General features: G+C 42.0%; 1 protein-coding gene across 1 annotated transcript in view; it reads right to left on the bottom strand.

The window, feature by feature from the left end:
• The window catches only part of LOC126334775 (ATP-binding cassette sub-family C member 4-like), a 286690-nt gene that overhangs the window by 215631 nt on the left and 47509 nt on the right, over positions 1-23550 (bottom strand). Inside the window, exons 2-3 of the mRNA XM_049997363.1 lie at positions 15915-16025; positions 12786-12890 (exon numbers count right to left, since the gene is read on the bottom strand). Coding sequence (XP_049853320.1) covers positions 12786-12890; positions 15915-16025 — 216 coding nt within the window. The remainder of the gene's footprint in view (positions 1-12785; positions 12891-15914; positions 16026-23550) is intronic.

Here is a 23550-nt window from a genome sequence, read left to right as displayed (position 1 = left end):
AATCACATATTACCGACTGGCAAACAGAGATACAAAGAAAAAAATCCAGATAGACTCAAAGATAAAAATGCTCGTTACTAACAAATGAATAATCGAGTGGTATACTACAGAGATTTCGGATAAACATTTCACTTATTCTTCGTTAGTGTAATCCTTTTCATAATTTAGCACATTTTCGCCAGCCACTGCAAGTATAGTCTATAAGGAGGTATTGTGAAAACAAGATGTATATTATGTGATCAAAAGTATCCGGACATCCCCAAAAACATACGTTTTTCATATTAAGTGCATTATGCTGCCACCTACTAACAGGCACTCCATACCAGCGTCCTCAATAGTTATTAGACATCGTGAGAGAGCAGTATGGGGCGCTCCGCGGAACTCACGTACTTCGAACGTGGTCAGGTGATTATGCGTCTCTTGTGTCACACGTCTGTACGCAAGATTTCCACACTCATAAACATCGCTAGATCCACTGTTTCCGATGTGATAGTGAAGTGCAAACGTGAAGGGACACGTGCAGCACAAAAGAGTATAGGCCGACGTCGTCTGTTGACTGACAGAGACCTCCGACGGCTGAAGAGGGTCGTAATATGTCATAGGCAGACATCTATCCAGACCATCACACACGAATTACAAACTGCATCAGGTCCACTGCAAGTACTGTGACAGTTAGGCGGGAGGTGAGAAAACTTCGATTTCATGGTAAAGCGGCTCCTCATAAGCCACACATCACGCCCCAAATGCCAAACGACTTCTCGCTTCGTGTAAGGAGCAGTGGAAAAACTTTGTGTGGAGTGGCGAGTCACGGTACACAATGTGGCGATACGATGGCAGCGTGTGGGTATGGCGAATACCCGGTGTACGTCACCTGCCAGCGTGTCTAGTGCCGACAGTAAAATTCGGAGGCGGTGGTGTTATAGTGTGGCCGTGTTTTTTACGGAGGGGGTTGCATCCCTTGTTTTTTGCGTGGCACTACCACAGCATAGACCTACATTGATGTTTTGAGCACCTTCTTGTTTCCCACTGTTGAAGAGCAATTCGGGGATGGCGATTGAATCTTTCAAAACGATCGAGCACCTGTTCATAATGCACGGCCTGTGGCGGAGTAGTTACACGATAATAACATCTCTGTAATGGACTGGCCTGCACAGAGTCCTCACCTGACGCCTATAGATCATCTTTGGGATAATCTGGAACGCCAGCTTCGTACTAGGCCTCACCGACCGACATCGGTACCTCTTTTCAGTGCAACTTTTCTTGAAGAATGGGCTACCATTCCCCAAGAAACTTTCCAGCAACTGACTGAAAGTATGCCTGCGACAGTGGAAGCTGTCATCAAGGCTATACATTCCATTACTCTCCAGCTTAATTTAAATATTATTACGTTAAGCCAGTCTTACTACACCAGAATTGGCCCTTTGGTGTTACCCGTGGTTAACCATGTCAGCGCAACATAATGTTACCGCCAGTATGGATGGAACTGGGTGAGGATCGTATAAGCGAGTATATTCACATTTGCGGTAAATTTCAAAAGTCTCTGTGAATACAGCTTTTTATAAGATAACTAAGTGTTTCACATTACGCATTATACTGAGGTATCTGGCAACCATGATCACCCACATCTACCCACTACGGTGCACCACCATTACGTTGCATCGTGAATGAAACAGTAAAAACATTTTCACAAATACGATAAAGTTCGTAAGTCATGTATTATTTAGATTTGTCTAAGGGTATTTATTGCTCCATATTAGGCGGATTTTTGCCCACCACACTCACTCACTGCCAAGCACTGAAACCAAACCACTTTACCAACATGGTAACTGTATTTATAATATCCTTAATGAGATGTAAATCTGCATGAATCTCGCATATAGAACGATACTCGTGCCCTCTCTCATGCCATATATCCTGACCCGATGAACGTCGACTTTCTCAGCTATTTAGCATATGAAATTGTACTGAGCGCTGCCGGACTGAAATATTTGTACAGTCTGGCCACATTTCCGAATTATACACGTTTCGCATGCATATTACTCGCACGACTTCCCCGTTTCGCTGACGAAAGTTGCAGCCCTCTGCGTCCGTGTTGTAGCGTGTAACAGGCCAGCGTCTAATATACACTACTGGCCATTGAAATTGCTACACCACGAAGATGACGTGCTACAGACGCGAAATTTAACCGACAGGAAGAAGAAGCTGTGATATGCAAATGATTAGCTTTTCAGAGCATTTACACAAGGTTGGCTTCGGTGGCGACACCTACAACGTGTTGACATGAGGGGAGTTTCCAACCGATTTCTCATACACAAACAACAGTTGACCGGCGTTGCCTGGTGAAACGTTGTTGTGATGCCTCGTGTGACGAGGAGAAATGCGTACCATCACGTTTCCGACTTTGATAAAGGTCGGATTGTAGCCTATCGCGATTGCGGTTTATCGTATCGCGACATTGCTGCTCGCGTTGGTCGAGATCCAATAACTGTTAGCAGAATATGGAGTCGGTGGGTTAAGGAGGGTAATACGAAACGCCGTGCTAGATCCCAACGGCCTCGTATCACTAGCGGTCGAGAGGACAGGTATTTTATCCGCATGGCTATAGCAGATCGTGCAGCCACGTCTCGATCCCTGAGTCAACAGATGGGGACGTTTGCAAGACAACAACCATCTGCACGAACAGTTCGACGACGTTTGCAGCAGCATGGACTATCAGCTCGGAGACCGTGGCTGCGGTTACCCTTGACGCTGCATCACAGACAGGAGCGCCTGCGATGGTGTACTCAACGACGAACCTGGGTGCAGGAATGGCAAAGCGTCATTTATTTTCGGATGAATCCAGGTTCTCTTTACAGCATCATGGTCGTCGCATCTCTGTTTGGCGACATCGCAGTGAACGCACATTGGAAGACTGTATTCGTCATCACCATACTGGCGTATCACCCGGCGTGATGGTATGGGGTGCCATTGGTTACACGTCTCGGTCACCCCTTGTTCGCATTGTGGGCACTTTGAACAGTGGACGGTTACATTTCAGGTGTGTTAGGACCCGTGGCTCTACCCTTCGTTCGATCCCTGCGAAACCCTACATTTCAGCAGGATAATGCACGACTGCATGTTGCAGGTTATGTAGGGGCCATTCTGGATACCGAAAATGTTCGACTGCTGCCCTGGCCAGCACATTCTCCAGATCTCTCACCAATTGAAAACGTCTGGTCAATGGTGACCGAGCATCTGGCTCGTCATAATACGCCAGTCACTACTCTTGATGAACTGTGGTGTCGTGTTGAAGCTGCATTGGCAGCTGTACCTGTACACGCCATCCAAGCTCTGTTTGACTCAATGCCCAGGCGTATCAAGGCTGTTATTACCGCCAGAGGTGGTTGTTCTGGATACTGATTTCTCAGAATCTATGCACCCAAATTGCGTGAAAATATAATCACATGTCAGTTCTAGTATAATAAATTTGTCGAATGAATACCCGTTTATCATCTGCATTTATTCTTGGTGTAGCAATTTTAATGGCCAGTAGTGTAACTATGTATACGCGTGAGGAACAGAGTGCTGTAATCGAGCTTCGAATTCGAAGAGTTCGTCCACGTATGGGGCTCCCTCTCCTTCAGCATTACAATTCCAGACCACACACGAGCGCTGCGACCTCTGCAACAATTCGACATCTTGGCTTCACTGTCATCGATCAACCTCCATACAGTCCAGAGTTGGTCCCATATAATTTTCGTCTGTGTCTAACATTTAAAGAAGACCTTCGAGGACTTCACTTGAATAGTGATTAGGCGATGCAAGCAGATATCTACTGCGACGATATCTACAAACAGGTCTTTCGTTGGGAGAAACGTATTCGTCGTCAGGGTGACTATCGGAAGAAATAAATATGTAGACATGAAGAATAAATATACAGAATGTTAATAATGTTGGTTTTATTTAAAAAGCTTTACGAAGTTTCACATAAAAAGTTAAGAGGCATTAGTTTTCAGCATGCCCTTGTATATAGCGTGTCGAAAATCATGTTACATAATTTGATAGTATGGACCAAATCAAGACAAAAACGTCAAGTAAACATAGGCTTTAAAATGCATGCCTTAATAGCTGTGAGCACTTGCTCGTCGTTACTATTGTGAAACACATGTCTTCTACTGCAATGTGTTTTCCGTTACGAACGCAGTAACCAAATGACACGTTCCTCCACGTGTCCGTGGATACAGCGTGGAGTAAACATCTCTTAGTGCTGTTGCCGTAAACCGTATTCACAGTTCTGGGTAAGTGCAGTGCATACGTTAGTTTTAATGAAACCAGTTTGTGTTTTAATAAGTTTTCGAAATGCTTTTACACTACAGTTGATCTTTGTACTTATCAGCATAGTTGAAGCCTGTTATTCCTCATAGGAAACAGCAAATCTTCTTTAGCAATGGATCACACGTACAGGTAGTATTTAATATCAAGCAGATTACGTCAGAAGCAGTGCATTTGCATAGTAAAGTAATAACATGTTCTAATTTGTTATGTCACTTGCTTACTGCTTCTGTAAGTCTTTCCTAACAAGAAAGAGCTTGCAGCAGAGGCGACTTGGAACTGTACACCATGACTTATTCTTACATCACAGCGACACGTCGACAGTATTCAACGCCCCGTTGTATTCCCCTTCATGGCAAGCCATCCTGTGCTTACATTTCAACAAGATAACGCCCGCCCGCACACGGCGAGAGTTTCTGCTGCTTGTTTTCGAGCTTGCCAAACTCAAACCCTGCCTTGACTACTAAGATCGCCGGATTTCCGCCTAATGGAGAACTTCTGGAGCATTCTGGGCAAGGCCCGCCAAACAGCTCGGGATTTTGACGATCTAACGCGCTAGTTGGGCAGAATTTGGCACGATCTCGCTCAGGAGGACATACAACAACTCTGTCAATCATTGTCAAGCCGAATAACTGCTTGCGTTAAGTGCCAGAGGTGGACTTGCTCAACTTGTGAACTCCTTCCCTTGAATAAATTATGATTTTTTCTTCTGAATTGGTAATCGTTTGCTTTCTGTACATGTACATCGCATATACCGATTTCTGTCCCATTCGGATAATTCTTCCGTGGTGCTTCGGTTTTTTTTTTTTTGTCCTAGAGTGAATACGAGGCACTCAGAATATAGAATTGATGGTCGCTGATGCTCCCAGGCGACGCTACACGACTTAGCCGTTGTTTAATTGAATTCGCCAAAGGAAGGATGAGACTTAACCGAACTGATAGGATCTAGTGACCAGTTGTGCTGTATCTGCCTACTACCTACTCCAGAAAATTGCAAAGTGATTTTCAACGAGAAATCCTTAAGGGTGAGTATCTGTAAGTGGAGAAATGTATTTCAAAAGGTCAGCCTACCTCCTGCCCCCTCCCCTTTCCCACTGGATTATAGGCAACACAAATTACACACCAACACCGTAGAGTGCCTACATCCTGCTGCCTCTCACGGGAATAATCAGATATAAAAGACGCCAATCGTCACCGGGAAGCGTCAGGGAAAATTTGGCCTCTAACAACAGTTATTCGCCGTGACGTGATTTACGAGCCCTATACCTCTCATGTACTTATTCAGCATTAGTAACGTAAAGTGCATCAGTAAACAAAAAGTGCCGACATAGTATGATCAGACCAACAAAGATCAGTCCTTGAAATGAATCACACTTGCCACGTGTCTATGAATAACTAAATGACACGATTCAAAGCGGAACGACAGGATGAAATTAAGTGTGGGAAAACCAGATACTAGATACCAGACTGAGATCCATTGCAATAATAATAATGAAGAGAAATGTTGACACGCGCGTGGTCGCTTGTAAGGCGCTCGTTTTTCCAAATCCTCAGCATACTTAGTCGGCATGGGTTCTTTACCAAGCAGGATTAACGGAAGAGGCAGAGAAGATTAAAACAGGAGCAGCACGCTTCGTCGTAAGCTTGTTTAGTCAGAAGGCTCAGTAAACTTCAGGGAGAGAGATGACAGATCACGATGACACGTTGGTTGGGACGTACGGTAGCCAGGTCTTTACCACCTGGAGAGGCTACAAGCAAAGCGCATTCATCATATAGAATCTTAGTCTCAAAATTACGATGATACATTTCTCAATACGAAGCAACATATTCCTTCCTCAAACTTGAGGGCAATATTTTAGAAATTCGTGTTATTGAGTGTGGTACCAATATACTTTCTTCCCGCGCGCCATCTACGAATGGAATAGGGAGGCGAGGAAATGATTCTGCTAGAGCGTGCACCCTCCAGCATAAATTGTACAGTGACTTGGAGAGCGCGGATTTAAGTACAGATGACGTGAACCAGAAGTTCTTTGCAATGGTTGACCAGACGATTAGTCGTACAGTACACTGTTTTGAATGCCGTATCAGTTTCTTAGCTATGATAATTTCAGTTTGATAGTTCTATCATCATCATCATAACCTAAGACTGATTATGCCTTTCAGCTTTCAGTCTGGAGCATAGCCCCCTTATAAATTTCCTCCACGATCCCCTATTCAGTGCGAACATGGGTGCCTCTTCTGATGTTAAACCTATTACTTCAAAATCATTCTTAACCGAATCCAGGTACCTTCTCCGTGGTCTGCCACGACTCCTCCTACCCTCTACTGCTGAACCAATGAGTCTTTTGGGTAACCTTGCTTCTCCCATGCGTGTAACATGACCCCACCATCTAAGTCTGTTCACCCTGACTGCTACATCTATAGAGTTCATTCCCAGTTTTTCTTTGATTTCCTCATTGTGGACACCCTCCTGCCGTTGTTCCCATCTACTAGTACCTACAGTCATCCTAGCTACTTTCATATCCGTAACCTAAACCTTGTTGATAAGGTAACCTGAATCCACCCAGCTTTCGCTCCCATACGACGAAGTTGGTCGAAAGATTGAACGGTGCACAGATAACTTAGTCTTGGTACTGACTTCCTTCTTGCAGAAGAGAGTAGATCGTAGCTGAGCGCTCACTGCATTAGCTTTGCTACACCTCGCTTCCAGTTCTTTCACTATGTTGCCATCCTGTGAGAATATGCAAGTACTTGAAACCGTCCACCTGTTCTAACTTTGTTCCTCCTATTTGGCACTCAATCCGTTTATATTTCTTACCCACTGACATTACTTTCGTTTTGGAGATGCTAATTTTCATACCATAGTCCTTACATTTCTGATCTAGCTCTGAAATATTACTTTGCAAACTTTCAATCGAATCTACCATCACAACTAAGTCATCCGCATATACAAGACTACTTATCTTGTGTTCATATATCTTAATCTCACCCAGCCAGTCTACTGTTTTCAATGTATGATCCATAAATAATATGAACATTAGTGGAGACAGGTTGCAGCCTTGTCTTACCCCTGAAACTACTCTGAACCGTCAACTCTAACTGCTGCCTGACTATCTATGTAAAGACCTTTAATTGCTTGCACAAGTTTGCCTCCTATTCCATAATCTCGTAGAACAGACAATAACTTCCTCCTAGGAACCCTGTCATATGTCTTTTCTAGATCTATAAAGCATAGGTACAGTTCCCTGTTCCACTCATAACACTTCTCCATTATTTGCCGTAAGCTAAAGATCTGGTCCTGACAACCTCTAAGAGGCCAAAACCCACACTGATTTTCATCCAGTCGGTCCTCAACTAATACTCGTACTTTCCTTTCAACAATACCTGAGAAGATTTTACCCACAACGCTGATTAAAGAGATACCTCTGTAGTTGTTACAATCTTTTCTGTTTCCATGTTTAAAGATTGGTGTGATTACTGCTTTTGTCCAGTCTGATGGAACCTGTCCCGACTCCCAGGCCATTTCAGTTATCCTGTGTAGCCATTTATGACCTGACATTCCACTGTATTTGATGAGTTCCGACTTAATTTCATCCACCCCAGCTGCTTTATTGCACTGCAATCTATTGACCATTTTCTCCACTTCCTCAAATGTGATCCTCTTTCCATCATCATTCCTATCCCATTCTACCTCGAAATCTGAAAAATTACTGATCGTATTTTCACCTACATTGGGCAACTCTTCAAAATATTCCCTCCATCTGCCCAAGGCATCCACAGGATTCACCAGCAGTTTTCCTGACCTGTCCAAAATACTTGTCATTTGCTTCTTACCTCCCTTTCGAAGACTGCTAATTACACTCCAGAATGGTTTTCCAGCAGCTTGACCCATAGTCTCCCACCTGTTTCCAAAGTCTTCCGAAGATTTCTTTTTGGATGCTGCAATTATCTGTTTGGCTTTGTTTCTTTCTTCAACATAACTTTCTCTGTCTACCTGAGTTCTAGTATGTAGCCATTTATGATACGCCTTCTTTTTCCTTTTACAGGCTGCCTTGACTGTGTCATTCCACCAAGCTGTTTGCTTCATCCTACTTTTACACACTACTGTTCCAAGACATTCTTTAGACACTTCTAGTACTGTGTCCCTTTACCTTGTCCACTCCTTTTCCAATGACTGTAATTGACTACATTCAAGTAACTGGTACCTTTCTGAGATCGCTGTTATGTACTTGTGCCTGATTTCCTTATCTTGAAGTTTCTCCACTCTTATCCTCCTACATATGGACCCGACCTCCTGCACTTTCGGCCTCACAATCCCAATTTCACTGCAGATTAAATAATGTTCAGTGTCATCAAAGAATCCCCTGAATACACGTGTGTCCCTCACAGCCTTCCTGAATTCCTGATCTGTTATTATATAGTCAATGACAGATCTGGTTCCTCTGCCTTCCCAAGTATACTGGTGAATGTTCTTATGTTTAAAAAAGGAGTTTGTTATTACTAAGCCCATACTGGCACAGAAATCCAAGAGTTGTTTCCCGTTCCTGTTGACCTCCATATCCTCTCCAAATTTACCCATAACCTTTTCATACCCTTCTGTTCGATTTTCAATCCTGGCATTAAAATCACCCATGAGCAGAACACTGTCCTTGTCCTTTACTCTAACAACTACATCACTGAGTGCCTCATAAAAACTATCCATCTTATCTTGATCTGTCCCTTCACAATGCGAATATACTGACACAATCCTAATTTTCTTGCTAGACACTGTCAAATCTAACCACATCAGTCGTTCGTTTACATACCTTATTGCAACTACGCTGGGTTCTATTTCTTTCCTGATGTAAAGCCCTACACCCCATTGTGCTATTCCTGCTTTGACTCCTGACCTTGTATTCTCCCACTTCCTCTTCTTTCTCACCCCTTACCCGAATGTCACTAACAGCTAAAACGTCCAGCCCCATCTTACTTGTAGCCTCTGCCAGCTCTACCTTCTTCCCAGTGTAGCCCCATTGATATTAATAGCTCGCCATCTCATTTCCATTTGTTTGCCAAATCGTACTTCAGGAGTCCCTGGTTTGTCAGTTAGAGTTGGGACTCCGTCACCTCCAAAGGTCCGAGGCATTTTGCTCTGATTGTTGCCAGCATCATATTTAAAGTACCAGGGAAGCTGGTTGCTAGCCTTACTTGCCCCGAGTCCCATTGAGTTTTACCCCTAACGGTTGAGGGACTATCCGGTGGATTTGGTAGTCTTTGCCGCATGAGCACAAAGGTGACCACGACTCAGAATATGTCCGAGATGCCCAGCCTTATCCCAAAGTAACTGTTATCCCGACTGTCGGGACCACTTACTTGGCCCCTCCATACGTTGCCCGTGGTTCATGAACTAGGACATGACTACAGGAACCCACACCATGAACCACAGATAGTTCTATAATATGTCCAAATCACAGTTAACAGCGGACTTCGACACACGTAACTACTCTCATATTCCTCTTACGGAGTGCCTGCATTTGTGAACATCAGTTGATAAAAGTCGTCGTATATCTCCTAATATAGTGTCGGACCTCCTTTCGCCCGGCGTAGTTCAACTACTCGACGTGGCAGGGATTCAAGAAGTCGTACGAAATGCCTTGCAGAAATATTCAGAAATGCTGCCTCTATAGCCGCCCATAATTGCGAAAATGTTAACGGTGCAGGATGTTGTTCACGAAATGACCTCTCGATTCTGCCCCCTAAATGTTGGATGAGTTTCATGCCGGGCGGTCTGGGTGGCCAAATATTTCGCTCGAATTGTCCAAAATGTTCTTCAAACCAACGGCGAACAATCGTGCCCCAGTGAAATGATATCGTTATTTGGGAACATGAGGTCCCTGAATGGCTGAAAATTGTCTCCAAGTATCCCAATATATCTATCTCCAGTCAATGATTGCTTCAGTTGGACCAGAAGATCCAGTTCATTCCAAGTAAGCACAGCTCACACCGTTATGAAGGCACCACTAGTTTGGAGAGTGCCTTACTGCCAACTTGGGTCCATGACTTTGTGAGTCTGCGCCACACTTGAACCTCACCATCAGCTCTTACCAACTGAAATCGGGATTCATTTGACCAGATCACAGTTTTTCCGTGGATGTAGGGTCCAAAGGATACGGTCACGAGCCCAGGAGAGGCGCTGCGGCGATGCCGTGCTGTTAGCAAAGGCACTCGCGTTCTTAGTCTGCTGCCATAGTCGTTTAACGCCAGATTTCGCCCCACTGTCCTAACGGATACGTTCGTAATACGTCCCACATTGATTCCTGCAGTTATTTCACGCAGTGTTGCTTGCCTGTTAGCTTAGCAATATCAACTCTACGCAAACCCCCTTTCCCACAGTCATTAAGTGAAGGCCGTCGGCCACCACGTTAACCGTGGTGAGAGGTAACGCCTGAAATTTCGTATTCCCGACACACTCTTAACACTGCGGATCTGCGGAACATTGAATTTCCTAACGATTTTTGAAATTAAATGTCCCATGGGTCTAGCTGCAACTACCATTCCGCGTTCAGCGTCTTTCAGTTCCCTCCGTGCGGCCATAATCACTTCGGAAACCTTTCCACATGAATCACCTGAGTGCAAATGACAGCTCCGCCAATGCCCTGTGCCCCTTTGTACGTTATGTACGCGGTACTGCCCCCGTATGTATAATTGCATATCTCTCTCCTAGCGGTGGTCTCGCGGTTCTAGGCGCGCAGTCCGGAACCGTACGACTGCTACGGTCGCAGGTTCGAATCCTGCCTCGGGCATGGATGTGTGTGATGTCCTTAGGTTAGTTAGGTTTAAGTAGTTCTAAGTTCTAGGGGACTAATGACCACAGCAGTTGAGTCCCATCGTGCTCAGAGCCATTTGAACCATTTGGACTCTCTCCTATGACTTTGCATCACTTCAGTGTATGTTTTGATGCGGTGTAGCTCAAAGCGCGCAAACTACGCAGATTATATTAATCCAGTATTTCAAAATTCTAATGAAGGTTACACATAATTATAAACTTTAACGAAATATTTATCCCTCCCCCACCATCCCCCCCTCCACCTCCCGCCCAAAACTATGAAAGAACAAAATTTATCGTTTACTATACTTTCACTGTTCATGCAGTGAAACTTCATCATTATGCATGATGTTTTAATTTATTGCTTTTTTATTACTAACTCTATTCTTAAGAAATTTTCCAGACGGTATTTACATATACCACTGAATGTACCTACAAAAATATATAACTGTAAGACACATAGTTCAGGAGATATGACGTCATTAAGCTTTTGCTTAAAACGGAGTGCACCGGCTAAACCATACAGCGTTTCATAATGAGAGAACTTAGTGAGTTCCAACGAACTTTATACATAATTTCAAACCATTTCTAAACTTGTATGCTTATTGTCAAATATTTAAGACATTAACTCATTTCTGAAGAAATTAGACGCTTGAAGTAGTTTCATACACGGGAGTCTGGTTCTTTAAAAAGAATCAGGGGTCAGGGGGAGAGGGTAGTGTTACTGGTGTACCTCTAATCTACTTTACGTGGTTCAATGAAATTGCATGCAGCTTACTACACAGGTATTTCATTGCGATAGAAATCAAAAAGGGGCTCCCGGTTGCAATTATTTTTCATTTCTCTGTGCATGTGTAACAAGCTCGCTGGGCGCACGGCCTTTTGTGGATGTGGCAATACGCCGTCGCAATATGCAAAAGATAAATATTCCACTAAATGTGTTTCCAGTAGTCGGATAGTATGTATTACGGTTGCAAAATTTAATAAGCGCAGCCGTGTTACTGGAACCACTCTCCTAGTAACATTGACTGAAGTACAAACATCGGAGAGACGCCGTTGCATTCGACCAGCAAGGCTCTATAACGCTTTTATAGAGTACTGGAGTTAGACATACTCCACAGTATGCACGGAATGGAATAGTCGCCTCGGCAAGACACCCAATAAGACATTATACGCCGAGAAAACGTCAGAGGTCATAAAGGGAAGATCATTGCCTTGAGTGTTTGGTAATGGCGATGTTTTGTTCCTGTTGTTTAAGGTGAAATTAGGAATAAAAAAAGAGATTGGAAAAAAGAATCCTGTAGATGTACTACGGGCTCCATGTAGGTTAGACACATCTACAAGGAACAAATCGCCATTACTAAGCCTCTCTACATAAGATATTAAGGAGCGACGTCTATAAGTAATCTAAAAAACACAAATTTTAAAAGGTAAGTTTAATTTCGAAGCCTGTTTAATCACTGCTCTTTGGTCATCTCGGCAAGAGAAAACTCTCTTTTTTGTACCTATATTTTCTGAATTCTAAGGTTGTGATTCAAATAAAGTAATCAGTGTCCGTTTAATCTATATTGTGTCAAGTTTGTTATGCATACAAAATATGCTTAGATTAGATCTGAAGATCGAATAGTTAAAATGTATGCAGTGCCCGTGAGGGACGCAGTTGACGTACCTTAGGACGCAATCGAAGATGAAGACCATGACTCCAAGCCGGATGTAATCCTTGTAGAAGCATTTTGCAATCGCTATCCACAGGTTGGGTTTCTTGTCCCATTCTCTGGAACAGTAGATACGTAAAGTTAAAACTCGAACGGCCTGCCTAAAAATGTAACATGCTATAGGAAATAAAGACTCGAAGTCCTGGGTCTAAAACACATCATCTAATTGTGTAACGCCTGTTGTTCCGTGCTCTCAGATTCTCAATGCTTCCACAGAAATTGATTCTGCATTATATCAGTGTTCCATTGCTGACAGATATAAGGATCTAATATTATTTATGTAGTACAGTGTGCATTTGGACAGAGGAACATTCATTTTTAAACATGATACAATTCTTTCCATTGGGAGTAGTTGATAGGACTTTTAATAAATAGCTCCAAGAACAGGCTGAAAGGTCTGTGAAGCTTGTTGCATGTAATATTATTAGAATTAACTTCTTTAAGACATTATAACGACAACAAGAGAAAAGAAGTAGATTTTCAATATAAATACGGATTTATAGTAGGTACCTCAAGCCTTTTTATACAATGACATGAAGTTACAAGACATAACAGAAGTCAGACGATGGACACCTGATAACCTCTCAAAGGATAAAATAGGCCTTACTGGACAATGAGAGAGTCATTAGTGTTATGATAAACGTTAATAAGGTAGTTAACTGTTATCCGATGTTCTATGTTCGAACGACTGCATTAACTATTCTTTCTCTGTTGTTCCAAATCAGCTGCCATTACAGTCGAAAAACACGATCTTTGACGCAACTAAACAAGAAAAATAAATTACACGAATCAGTCAAGTGGCCACTGAAGAAGAAGAGGTTCTTCATGTGAGGCAGGTACGATAAAACGCAGCAGAAGCTCTACATTAAGTCGTTCACAAACGAGTGAATGAAATTTACAGAATGCGCCACCACCGTCTTCCCATAAGTAAAGCTTACGCCATCGTTGAAGAATTTCTACATATTGGATATCAGGGAAAGTTATCTCTGTGAACTAAAATAATCCACACACAGTACTCTGGAGTAAGAAATAGCATAAAATACAGTCAATTTTGTGAAACCACAAATTTGTTCAACAGTCAGAAGACGGTTAAGTGTGTCGCAAACGCGGGATTTAAAGACATAAGAGCGCACAGTAGCTTGAAACATGTTCACCATCTACTGACTCCACTGTTACTAGTAATGCAGGATGCATTTGAAGAAATAAAGCAAGACACTCTGAATGTAGCATGTACAGGGTGTTTCAAAAATGACCGGTATATTTGAAACGGCAATACAAACTAAATGAGCAGCGATAGAAATACACCGTTTGTTGCAATATGCTTGGGACAACAGTACATTTTCAGGCAGACAAACTTTCGAAATTACAGCAGTTACAATTGTCAACAACAGATGGCGCTGCGTTCTGGGAAACTCTATAGTATTATATTTTCCACATGTCCACCATGCGTGGCAATAATATGGCGTAGTCTCTGAATGAAATTACCCGAAACCTTTGACAACGTGTCTGGCGGAATGGCTTCACATGCAGATGAGATGTGCTGCTTCAGTTGTTCAATTGTTTCTGGATTCTGGCGGTACACCTGGTCTTTCAAGTGTCCCCCCAGAAAGAAGTCACAGGGGTTCATGTCTGGCGAATAGGGAGGCCAATCCACGCCGCCTCCTGTATGTTTCGGATAGCCCAAAGCAATCACACGATCATCGAAATATTCATTCAGGAAATTAAAGACGTCGGCCGTGCGATGTGGCCGTGTTTATCTTGCATAAACCACGAGGTGTTCGCAGTGTCGTCTAAGGCAGTTTGTACCGCCAAAAATTCACGAAGAATGTCCAGATAGCGTGATGCAATAATCGTTTCGGATCTGAAAAATGGGCCAATGATTCCTTTGGAAGAAATGGCGGCCCAGACCAGTACTTTTTGAGGATGCAGGGACGATGGGACTGCAACATGGGGATTTTCGGTTCCCCATATGCGCCAGTTCTGTTTATTGACGAAGCCGTCCAGGTAAAAATAAGCTTCGTCAGTAAACCAAATGCTGCCCTCATGCATATCGTCGTCATCAATCCTGTGCACTATATCGTTAACGAATGTCTCGTGCAGCAATGGTAGCGGCGCTGAGGGGTTGCCGCGTTTGAATTTTGTATGGATAGAGGTGTAAACTCTGGCGCATGAGACGATACGTGGACGTTGGCGTCATTTGGACCGCAGCTGCAACACGGCGAACGGAAACCCGAGACCGCTGTTGGATCACCTGCTGCACTAGCTGCGCGTTGCCCTCTGTGGTTGCCGTACGCTGTCACCCTACCTTTCCAGCACGTTCATCCGTCACGTTCCCAGTCCGTTGAAATTTTTCAAACAAATCCTTTATTGTATCGCTTTTCGGTCCTTTGGTTACATTAAACCTCCGTTGAAAACTTCATCTTGTTGCAACAACACTGTGTTCTAGGCGGTGGAATTCCAACACCAGAAAAATCCTCTGTTCTAAGGAATAAACCATATTGTCCACAGCACACTTGCACGTTGTGAACAGAACACGCTTACAGCAGAAAGGCGACGTAAAGAATGGTGCATCCACAGACTGTGTTGTCTTCTATATCTTTCACATCACTTGCAGCGCCATCTGTTGTTGAAAATTGTAACTACTGTAATTTCTAAAGTTTGTCCGCCTGAAAATGTACTGTTGTCCCAAGCATATTGCAACAAACGGTGTATTTCTACCGCTGCTCGTTTAGTTTTTATTGCCGTTTCAAATATACCGCTCATTTTTGAAACACCCTGTAGGTGGTTAAACAGCTGGGTAACTGAAGGAAAGAAGACTACTTGGTGTTTTAAGGAAACCGACTTTATAAAAACTCTGTATTTCTCTCTATGTGTGAAAACGATAACAAGAGCTTCAAAAATCAACAGTGTGTTGGCAAAATTCACAGAATTTCTTGTTAATGATCATACCTGTAGCAGATAAATTAATCAAGTTTATTCAACAGCAAATGATTAATAACACACGAGACAGATAAAGATAAGAGCGAAGAACACAGAATATAGTTGTTGGATGGCCTTTCCGAAGGCCAAGGCAGCACACTCACTTTTCTAAGCTGTCACCAAGGGGTGCAGAATAGTCTTCGTCCAGTGGGTCGCACAAATCCTCTACCTCCAGATCACGGGTGTAGCCTTCGCGAAACACAGGCAGCGTCCAACTGGAACAGACGTCGCCACTGTCAGTGAAGCACACAAAATGTGGCATGAAAATGCAGTGTTACTGAATCGCTTATCGGAACGACTGTAGTGCTGTGTAACACCATGTCTTTAATTAATAATCCAGAGTAAAGCTCAGCGACCCTGAAGAACCTGAAATTACATTGCATTTATTATTTTTGTGCTGATTTAATTAGTACTTTAGGCAGAATAAGAAGCAATTGGTATCCTCGAAAAAAAGTCGAATAACAATCTGTACATTAGTTATTGAGATAAACTTGTTGCGATTACCATAATTCTCGTCATTTGTTGCAGACACCACAACGTTCAGATAGCAAAAGAAAAAAAAAATATCGTAAGGCGTTGTTAGTTAGAACACAGAGGGCCGCTTATCGGAAAAAGTTTTTTTTTACTCTGGGCTAAATGGTCCCTCTCCACGCAGTCTATGAGAAAGAGTTGTGTCTTAAGTATATCTGATGAGTGAAGACGACTGTTAAGGGCATGTATATAGTGTAGTGTCAAGTTTGTTTATAATGTTACTTAAGAACCGTCTTGATTGCAAATTTTTTATTCATATGACCGGTTTCGGTTCATTCAGAACCATCTTCAGATCTGCTACGTCACATGTGAAAATTGCTGGATTTGGACGGGTTACTCCTGTAACTGAAATATCAGATCTGAAGATGGTTCCGAATGAACCGAAACCGGTCATATGAATAAAAAATTTGCAATCAAGACGGTTCTTAAGTAACATTATAAAATCACTGATTGCTGTTATCCCATAAGACATTATGTCTGTTTTTGTCAAATTTGTTTGTTTCGTAAGATGAGAGAAGAGAGAGAGAGAGAGAGAGAGAGAGAGAGAGAGAGAGAGAGAGAGAGTAAAATCCAGTGCCGGCTCATAGCCTACTCCACCGAGTTTTTCACCACGCGACGAACGTGTCACCATTAACAGTGTGAGACCCCCTCACCTCATAAGACGGCTGCATAGAGGTTTGGAATTCATTCCAGTATACTGGCGCAAAATCTGGTGATCAGATCAGCAACTTTGCGCCTCCCCGTGCAAACTGTGAAACGGGTTCGAGAATTGTATGACGTTTCTTACTGTTGTATAATGTAATGTTGTATAATGTAATGTTTATACCACCCTGTCTTTGTATTCGGTATTGATGTTCTCCAAGAATTCAGTTGCGTAGACTGCAAGGTATGCACAGACCTTTCTTTTTTCCCTTAAGCGAAATGTTGATCACGCTAATTAAGGCCACACAATCAAGGTCTATTCCGAAGTACTTCTGTCCAAAAAGCGATTCTGGGAGATAGAGTCCAAGGTTTTTGTTAATCATGCCTTTTACGTTCTTAAGGTGATATTTCCACAGAAACTCTCAACCTCTAACACATATTTCTTCATATGTAACGGAGAAGTTAAATATCAATTTTCATAGATATAGCTTTAAATTTTCTTAATTTAACGAAATGCTTTCTTAAAAATTTTCGTCCCTTATTTCATCCCCTCAGGGGTTGAATTTCCAAAAACAGTAAAACATGTGTTGCTAACAGAGGAGCCAAATACGAATTTTCATAGATTTTTCTATGGAAATGCTTCCATAATGAAATAATCTCATAAAAAAAATTATGCCCTATTTCAATCCCTTAGTTGGTGGAATTTCCAAAAACTCTTAAACACGTATGTTTTTTATTTCCAATCGAGAAGTCAAACACCATTTTTCATAGATGTAGCTTTAAATTACTTTAGTAGCTTTCTAAAAATGATTTATTTTTAAAAAATCATCCATTATTTTACACCCTTAGTGGATGAATTTCCAAAATCGCTGAAACATGTTTCTTTTATTTTTATTTCTGAGTGAGAAATAAAATTCCAATTTTACTACTTCTAACTTCAAAATTGCCTTAACAGCTTAAAAGCCTTGCATCTCCTATTCCACTCCCTTAGAAGTGGAAATTCAAACAATCCCTTCTTAAACGATGCCAGCAGTATACGATCAACACCGTCTGCAAATTTATAGTTTCTATACTTAGTGCTTTGGGCTGGGCGATGAAAAGTCAGTGAGTGAGTCAGACAGTCGAGACCTTGCCTATGTATAGCGAGACAAGAAGTTCTCCTAAAAGTTTGATTACTCTTAACTCTTCATAATTAATTTGATGCAGGAACGAAATAACAGCTCTCATGAGCCCAAATTCTGATCCTCAGCGGCCTGATGACTGAAGCCAGGGATCAGCCACTGCTCTTTGTTGCTATCTGTAGAGCACGTTTGGACGGAAAACTGGAATGGACAACGCTACGCAGCATAGTACTGGGCAGCAGTTATTCATCGTTTGTTCTTGCCTATCACGTACACATTCTATAGACTTATTCCACAGCACATAACGGGCGGAATCAGGTGCTAGTAATCCGCCCACTAAAACTGACATCCAACAAAATTTTGTGAGCACGTAAGTCCGAAACGATGGGGACGAGTCTAACACATGGAGCGACCATGATCAACATCATATGTGATGTGATGCTTACACTGTTTCAAATGCACGTTTTTCTCTTCAGAATCTATATACGACTAGTTGAAGAGTTCATTGCTGTTTCGGATACTACCCGAAAGAATTAGGTGTGTTTTGTAGCATCCGCAATTTATACAAAATGGCAGGATATTAGTACAAAACAGTTTCAACTATTTAGGATTACACTAACTTTCAGCGGTCGAAAATTGTTTTCTTGATTTAATTATGTGTCATAAGTGCAAATATTCTCCTTGATCATTCTCAGAATAAGCAGAAAAATTAAAATGGAATAAGTATGAAATTTTAACATCTAACAAGTTTTAATAGTAGGTGAGATAAGGTGTTCATAAAATCAACTGCTGTTTCATAAACTTCCAAACTGTGATGGAAATTTGTAGTTTTTTTAATTTTCTAAATAATTTTTATACCAATGCCACCTATTATTCGTGGTTTTCTCTACTTTTATCTCCACTTGGCCGAAATACCAAAATTCTGAATGGTCTGACGCAGCCCTCGACGATTTCATCTCGTGTGCCAGCCTCTTTATTTTAGAGTACCACCTGCACCCTCCATCCTGCATCCTGTTGTCTGTATTCCAACACTGTCTTCCTCTCTAGTTTTTACCCTCTGATGTCTTAACACATGTCCTAACGACCTGTCCCTTCTTCTTGGCACTGTTTTCCGTATGCTGCTTTCTTAGCATCCTCATCCTTTATCTTATCAGTCCACCTAATTTTCAACATTCTTCTGTGGCACCTCATCTCATACTCTTCGATTCTCTTCTATTCTGGTTTTCCACGATTCATTACCACGCATTGCTGTGTTTCACATGTACATTCTCAAGGATTCCTTCCACAAACTTAGTCTTATTTTTGATACTAGCAGACTTTTTTCGACCAGCTATGGCCTCTTCGCCTGCGCTTGTGTACTTTTTATGACCTCACCTCCTTGCTTCGTCCGTCAAGGTTTCTTTTGTTTTTTGCATCTAAGATTACAGTATTCCTTAACTTCATCTATTTCGTGAACACCAGTTTATATGATAACCTTCTCGTTATTATTTTTTCTGCTACTTCTCTTTTCTTCTCTTTATTTTTTTATTTTGCGGCGGCCGATAGTTGCAGTGTAACTCTATGCGCTGTGAAGAAGGGTCGCACTATACCCACTGGAACATGGCTTCCATGCCTGTTGATTATCTTGAATGGTGGATATATCTAGCACGTTTTTTCCCTTTCTGCAAATTAGGAAATGTCGGCCATTCGACACAGTATGTTTACAATGAAGGAAATGCTGAGAAAACTGATAGTGAACTTGAAAACCTGTAATGGTGTTGCGGGGTAGGTTTTGCTGAGAAATAATTGTTAAGAAAGAAATTCAATATGTTGCGGCTTTTCCAAGTTAATTAGCAGAAGTTAGCCTATCAGGCCGTTCTGTTAGCAAATTCAAGCGGCCCACCAGAGCCGTTGTCGCCAAATGTGTCTTTGTTTGGTTTCCTAAAACCGAACAAGAGAACGATACGAACATTGGATATGGGAAGATAGTAAGGATCGAACACGAGCTAAAGGCCGAGCAATCTCGTGCGCTATCGTCTGCGTTATGAGAACAAATGACACTAATTGTATCTGGTGGGTTGTTTAAATCCGTGCGCACAACGGCCTGATTGGCTAACGTCTTTAATAAGTAACTTGGAAACGGCGCAACGTACCATTTTTTTTCTGAACATTTATTTCTCAGCACAGCCTACCTCACAAGATACTAATACTGTTTATGACCACTCTGTATACAGTGGAACAATACTGTGAGTAGATGACATTCTAAGTTTGAAAAATGGTAACCCAGACACTATAAAAAGGTGTGTCTACCAGATGAGACAGAAGAAAGTGGCATTCCTAAGAAATTATAAATACATACATCAAACACAGTTCTGCATCGCCTCGGTACCCAGAGTTCCGGAACCTGTACAGAAAACTGGAACAGAGATCAACATAAACATTTCTGCTCTTTCTATTGTTCATAAAAACCACACATTGCATGTTGTACCACCATACAGTGAGACCTTCAGAGCTGGTGGTCCAGATTTCTGTACACACCGGTACCTTTAATGCCCAGTAACACGTCCTCTTGCATTGCTGCATGCCTGTATTCGTGGTGGCATACTATCCACAAGTTCATCAAGGAACTGTTGGTCCAGATTGTCCCACTCCTCAATGGCCTTCCGCGTAGATCCCTCAGAGTGCTTGGTGGTCACGTCGTCCATAAACAGCCCTTGTCAATCCATCCCAGGCATGTTCGACAGGGTTCATGTCTTGAGAACATGCTGGCCACTCTAGTAGAGCGATGTCGTTACCCTGAAGGTAGTCAATCACAAGATGTGAACGATGGGGATGCGAATTGTCGTCCATGAAGACGAATGCCTCGCCAACATGCTGCCGATAGGGTTGAACTATCGGTCGGAGGATGGGATTCACGTATCGTACAGCTGTTACGGCGCCTTCCGTGACCACCAACGGCGTACGTCGGCCCCACATAATGGCACCCCAAAATAGAGAACCTCCACCTTGCTGCATTCGCTGGACAGTATGCCTAAGGCATTCAGCCTGACAGGGTTGCCTCCAAATACTGATGAGAAAGCATACATCACTGGTAGTGTTACAATAAAAAAGTTAAAAATCTGCAAAAACTTTCGAAAGATATTTCTGAAAGATATAGTGAGTTTTATGAGACACTTTTTGTTATCACACTTTGACAACTGACATTTCTATGGTCATTCGCTGTACATATTCCGTGTGGTGATAAAGAAGTTTCTTTGTTTCCCTTTATGTAAATGTTTTAGACTTTGGCCTACTATGTATCATAAGTTAAAATAATTTAACTTTGTACAGTTATACTAGTTTCATTACAGATTCAGCAGCATTGTGAAGCCTAGTGCAGGGTGTCTCAGGTGACTGAAAGCATAGGGGAGTTATGTAAGAATTTTACGAAAGAGTATCAGGTAGTGATAGTGGGTGGAGCAGGGGACAGTCACGATAGGGACGGGGAATATGATGTCAGTGGTGACTTGGTTAAGATAGCTACTCAAGCTGGTGGCACTAATGTGCACTTCGTGCAACTGTTTCAGCGTCATGATCGGCCTCACCTTAATGCGGTTGTTAGGCGCGTTAATGTGGGGCTGGGGAGGGCATTGATGGCGGAGGGCATGGATCACATCTTTGTGGTGCCAGTTGGGTCTGTCAATAGATGGGGTTTCACTAGGCATGGCCTGCACCTCAATAGGTATCGGAAGGGGAGACTGGCTAAGCGTATAGGTGACAGTGTAGTGGGTGGTGGTGGTGGTGGTAGTGGCATCACTCATCGAAAAATTCCTGTAGTAGTTGGTGTTAAAGCTGCACCTTTTTTACACTGAAGTCAGCTGATAGGTATACCTGCTTAAAGGAAGTGACTCTAACTAAGGGCTCATCTCCAGAGGATGTAATGGTTCCAAGTAGAGAAGGAATTAGCATATTTCATCAAAATATAAGAGGTATTAGAGATAAAGTTAGGGAACTGCTAATAGATGTTAACTCTGAAATTATTGGTATATCAGAGCACCACTTAAATAATTTGATAATTCAGAGGCTTCCTTTACCAGGCTACAGATTAGCTGACTGTTTATCAAGGAGTTCCTTGCGTGGTGGGGGAGCGACTCTGTACGTCAAAAACAGTATTTCATTTGAGTCCATAGACGTATCACGACACTGCACTGAACAGATATTTGAAAGTTGTGCAGCATTAGTTGAATTTAGTGAAACTAAATTTGTAATTGCTGTTGTTTATATGTCCCCTAACTCCGACTTCAGAGCATTTTTGCTTAAGCTAAAGAGGGTTCTTGAATCACTTTGCAGGAAGTACCAGAAAGTAGTTATATGTGGTGACTACAATATTAATTTTGTACATGATCCTGTAAGAAAAAAGGATGTTGGTAGATCTCCTAAATTCATATGATCTGATGCAAACTGTGTTTTTTCCAACTTGGGTGCAGGGGAACAGTAGCACAGTCATAGACAATATTTTTATACATTCATCATTACGTGATGGGCATTCTGTTAGTAAAAGAGTGAATGGCCTTTCAGACCATGATGCACAAATTTTAACACTAAAATGTTTTTGCACTCAAACCAGTGTTGTATTTAATTACAAACTATGTAGGAAAGTTAATCCAACAGCACTAGAGAGTTTTTCAAAACTTGTCAAGGAACAAGAGTGGCAAGATGTTTATAGTGCTGATAATAAGGATGATAAATACAATGCTTTCCATAACACATTTCTCATGCTTTTTGAGAGTTGCTTTCCATTAGAACATTCTAAACGGGGTACTAGAAGTAATGGACAGCCCGGTTGGCTAACTAGTGGGATAAGGGTATCATGTAAAACAAAGTGGGAATTATATCAAAATGTTAGAAGTAGTCACAATCAAGCTACAGTAGCCCATTACAAACAGTATTGTAAGGTGGTATGTGGTATGCAAATAGAATAGCTAATTCACAGGATAAAATTAAAGCCATATGGTCAGTTGTGAAGGAAGTGTCTGGTCAGCAGCACAAGGGTGATGATATAAAGTCAGTTCGCAGTAATAATATTTCTGTTACTGATAAATCAGATATATGTATATTTAACAACCATTGTCTGAGCATTGCTGGTGAAGTAAATAAAAATTTAGTTTCTACAGGAAATCATATAAATTTCTTAGCAAATGCCTTTCCGAGATTGACGTCTGAAATACTCCTCTGTGATACAGACAAGAGGGAGATTGAGTCAATAATGAAATCACAGAAGACTAAGGACTCTCATGGTTACGATGGAGTGTCTAGTAGAATATTAAAGTACTGTGCTGCACATGTTAGCCCTATATTTAGCCATATTTGTAATTTTTCCTTTAGGAATGGTCAGTTTCCTGAGCAATTAAAGTACTCAGTAGTAAAGCCGCTTTATAAAAACGGAGAAAGGGATAAAGTAGTTAATTTTAGACCTATTTCTATGCCA

The sequence above is a fragment of the Schistocerca gregaria genome, chromosome 2, assembly GCF_023897955.1.
Source record: "Schistocerca gregaria isolate iqSchGreg1 chromosome 2, iqSchGreg1.2, whole genome shotgun sequence".
In the NCBI taxonomy this organism is placed as follows: domain Eukaryota; kingdom Metazoa; phylum Arthropoda; class Insecta; order Orthoptera; family Acrididae; genus Schistocerca; species Schistocerca gregaria.
This window is presented reverse-complemented; position numbering and strand designations above follow the sequence as displayed.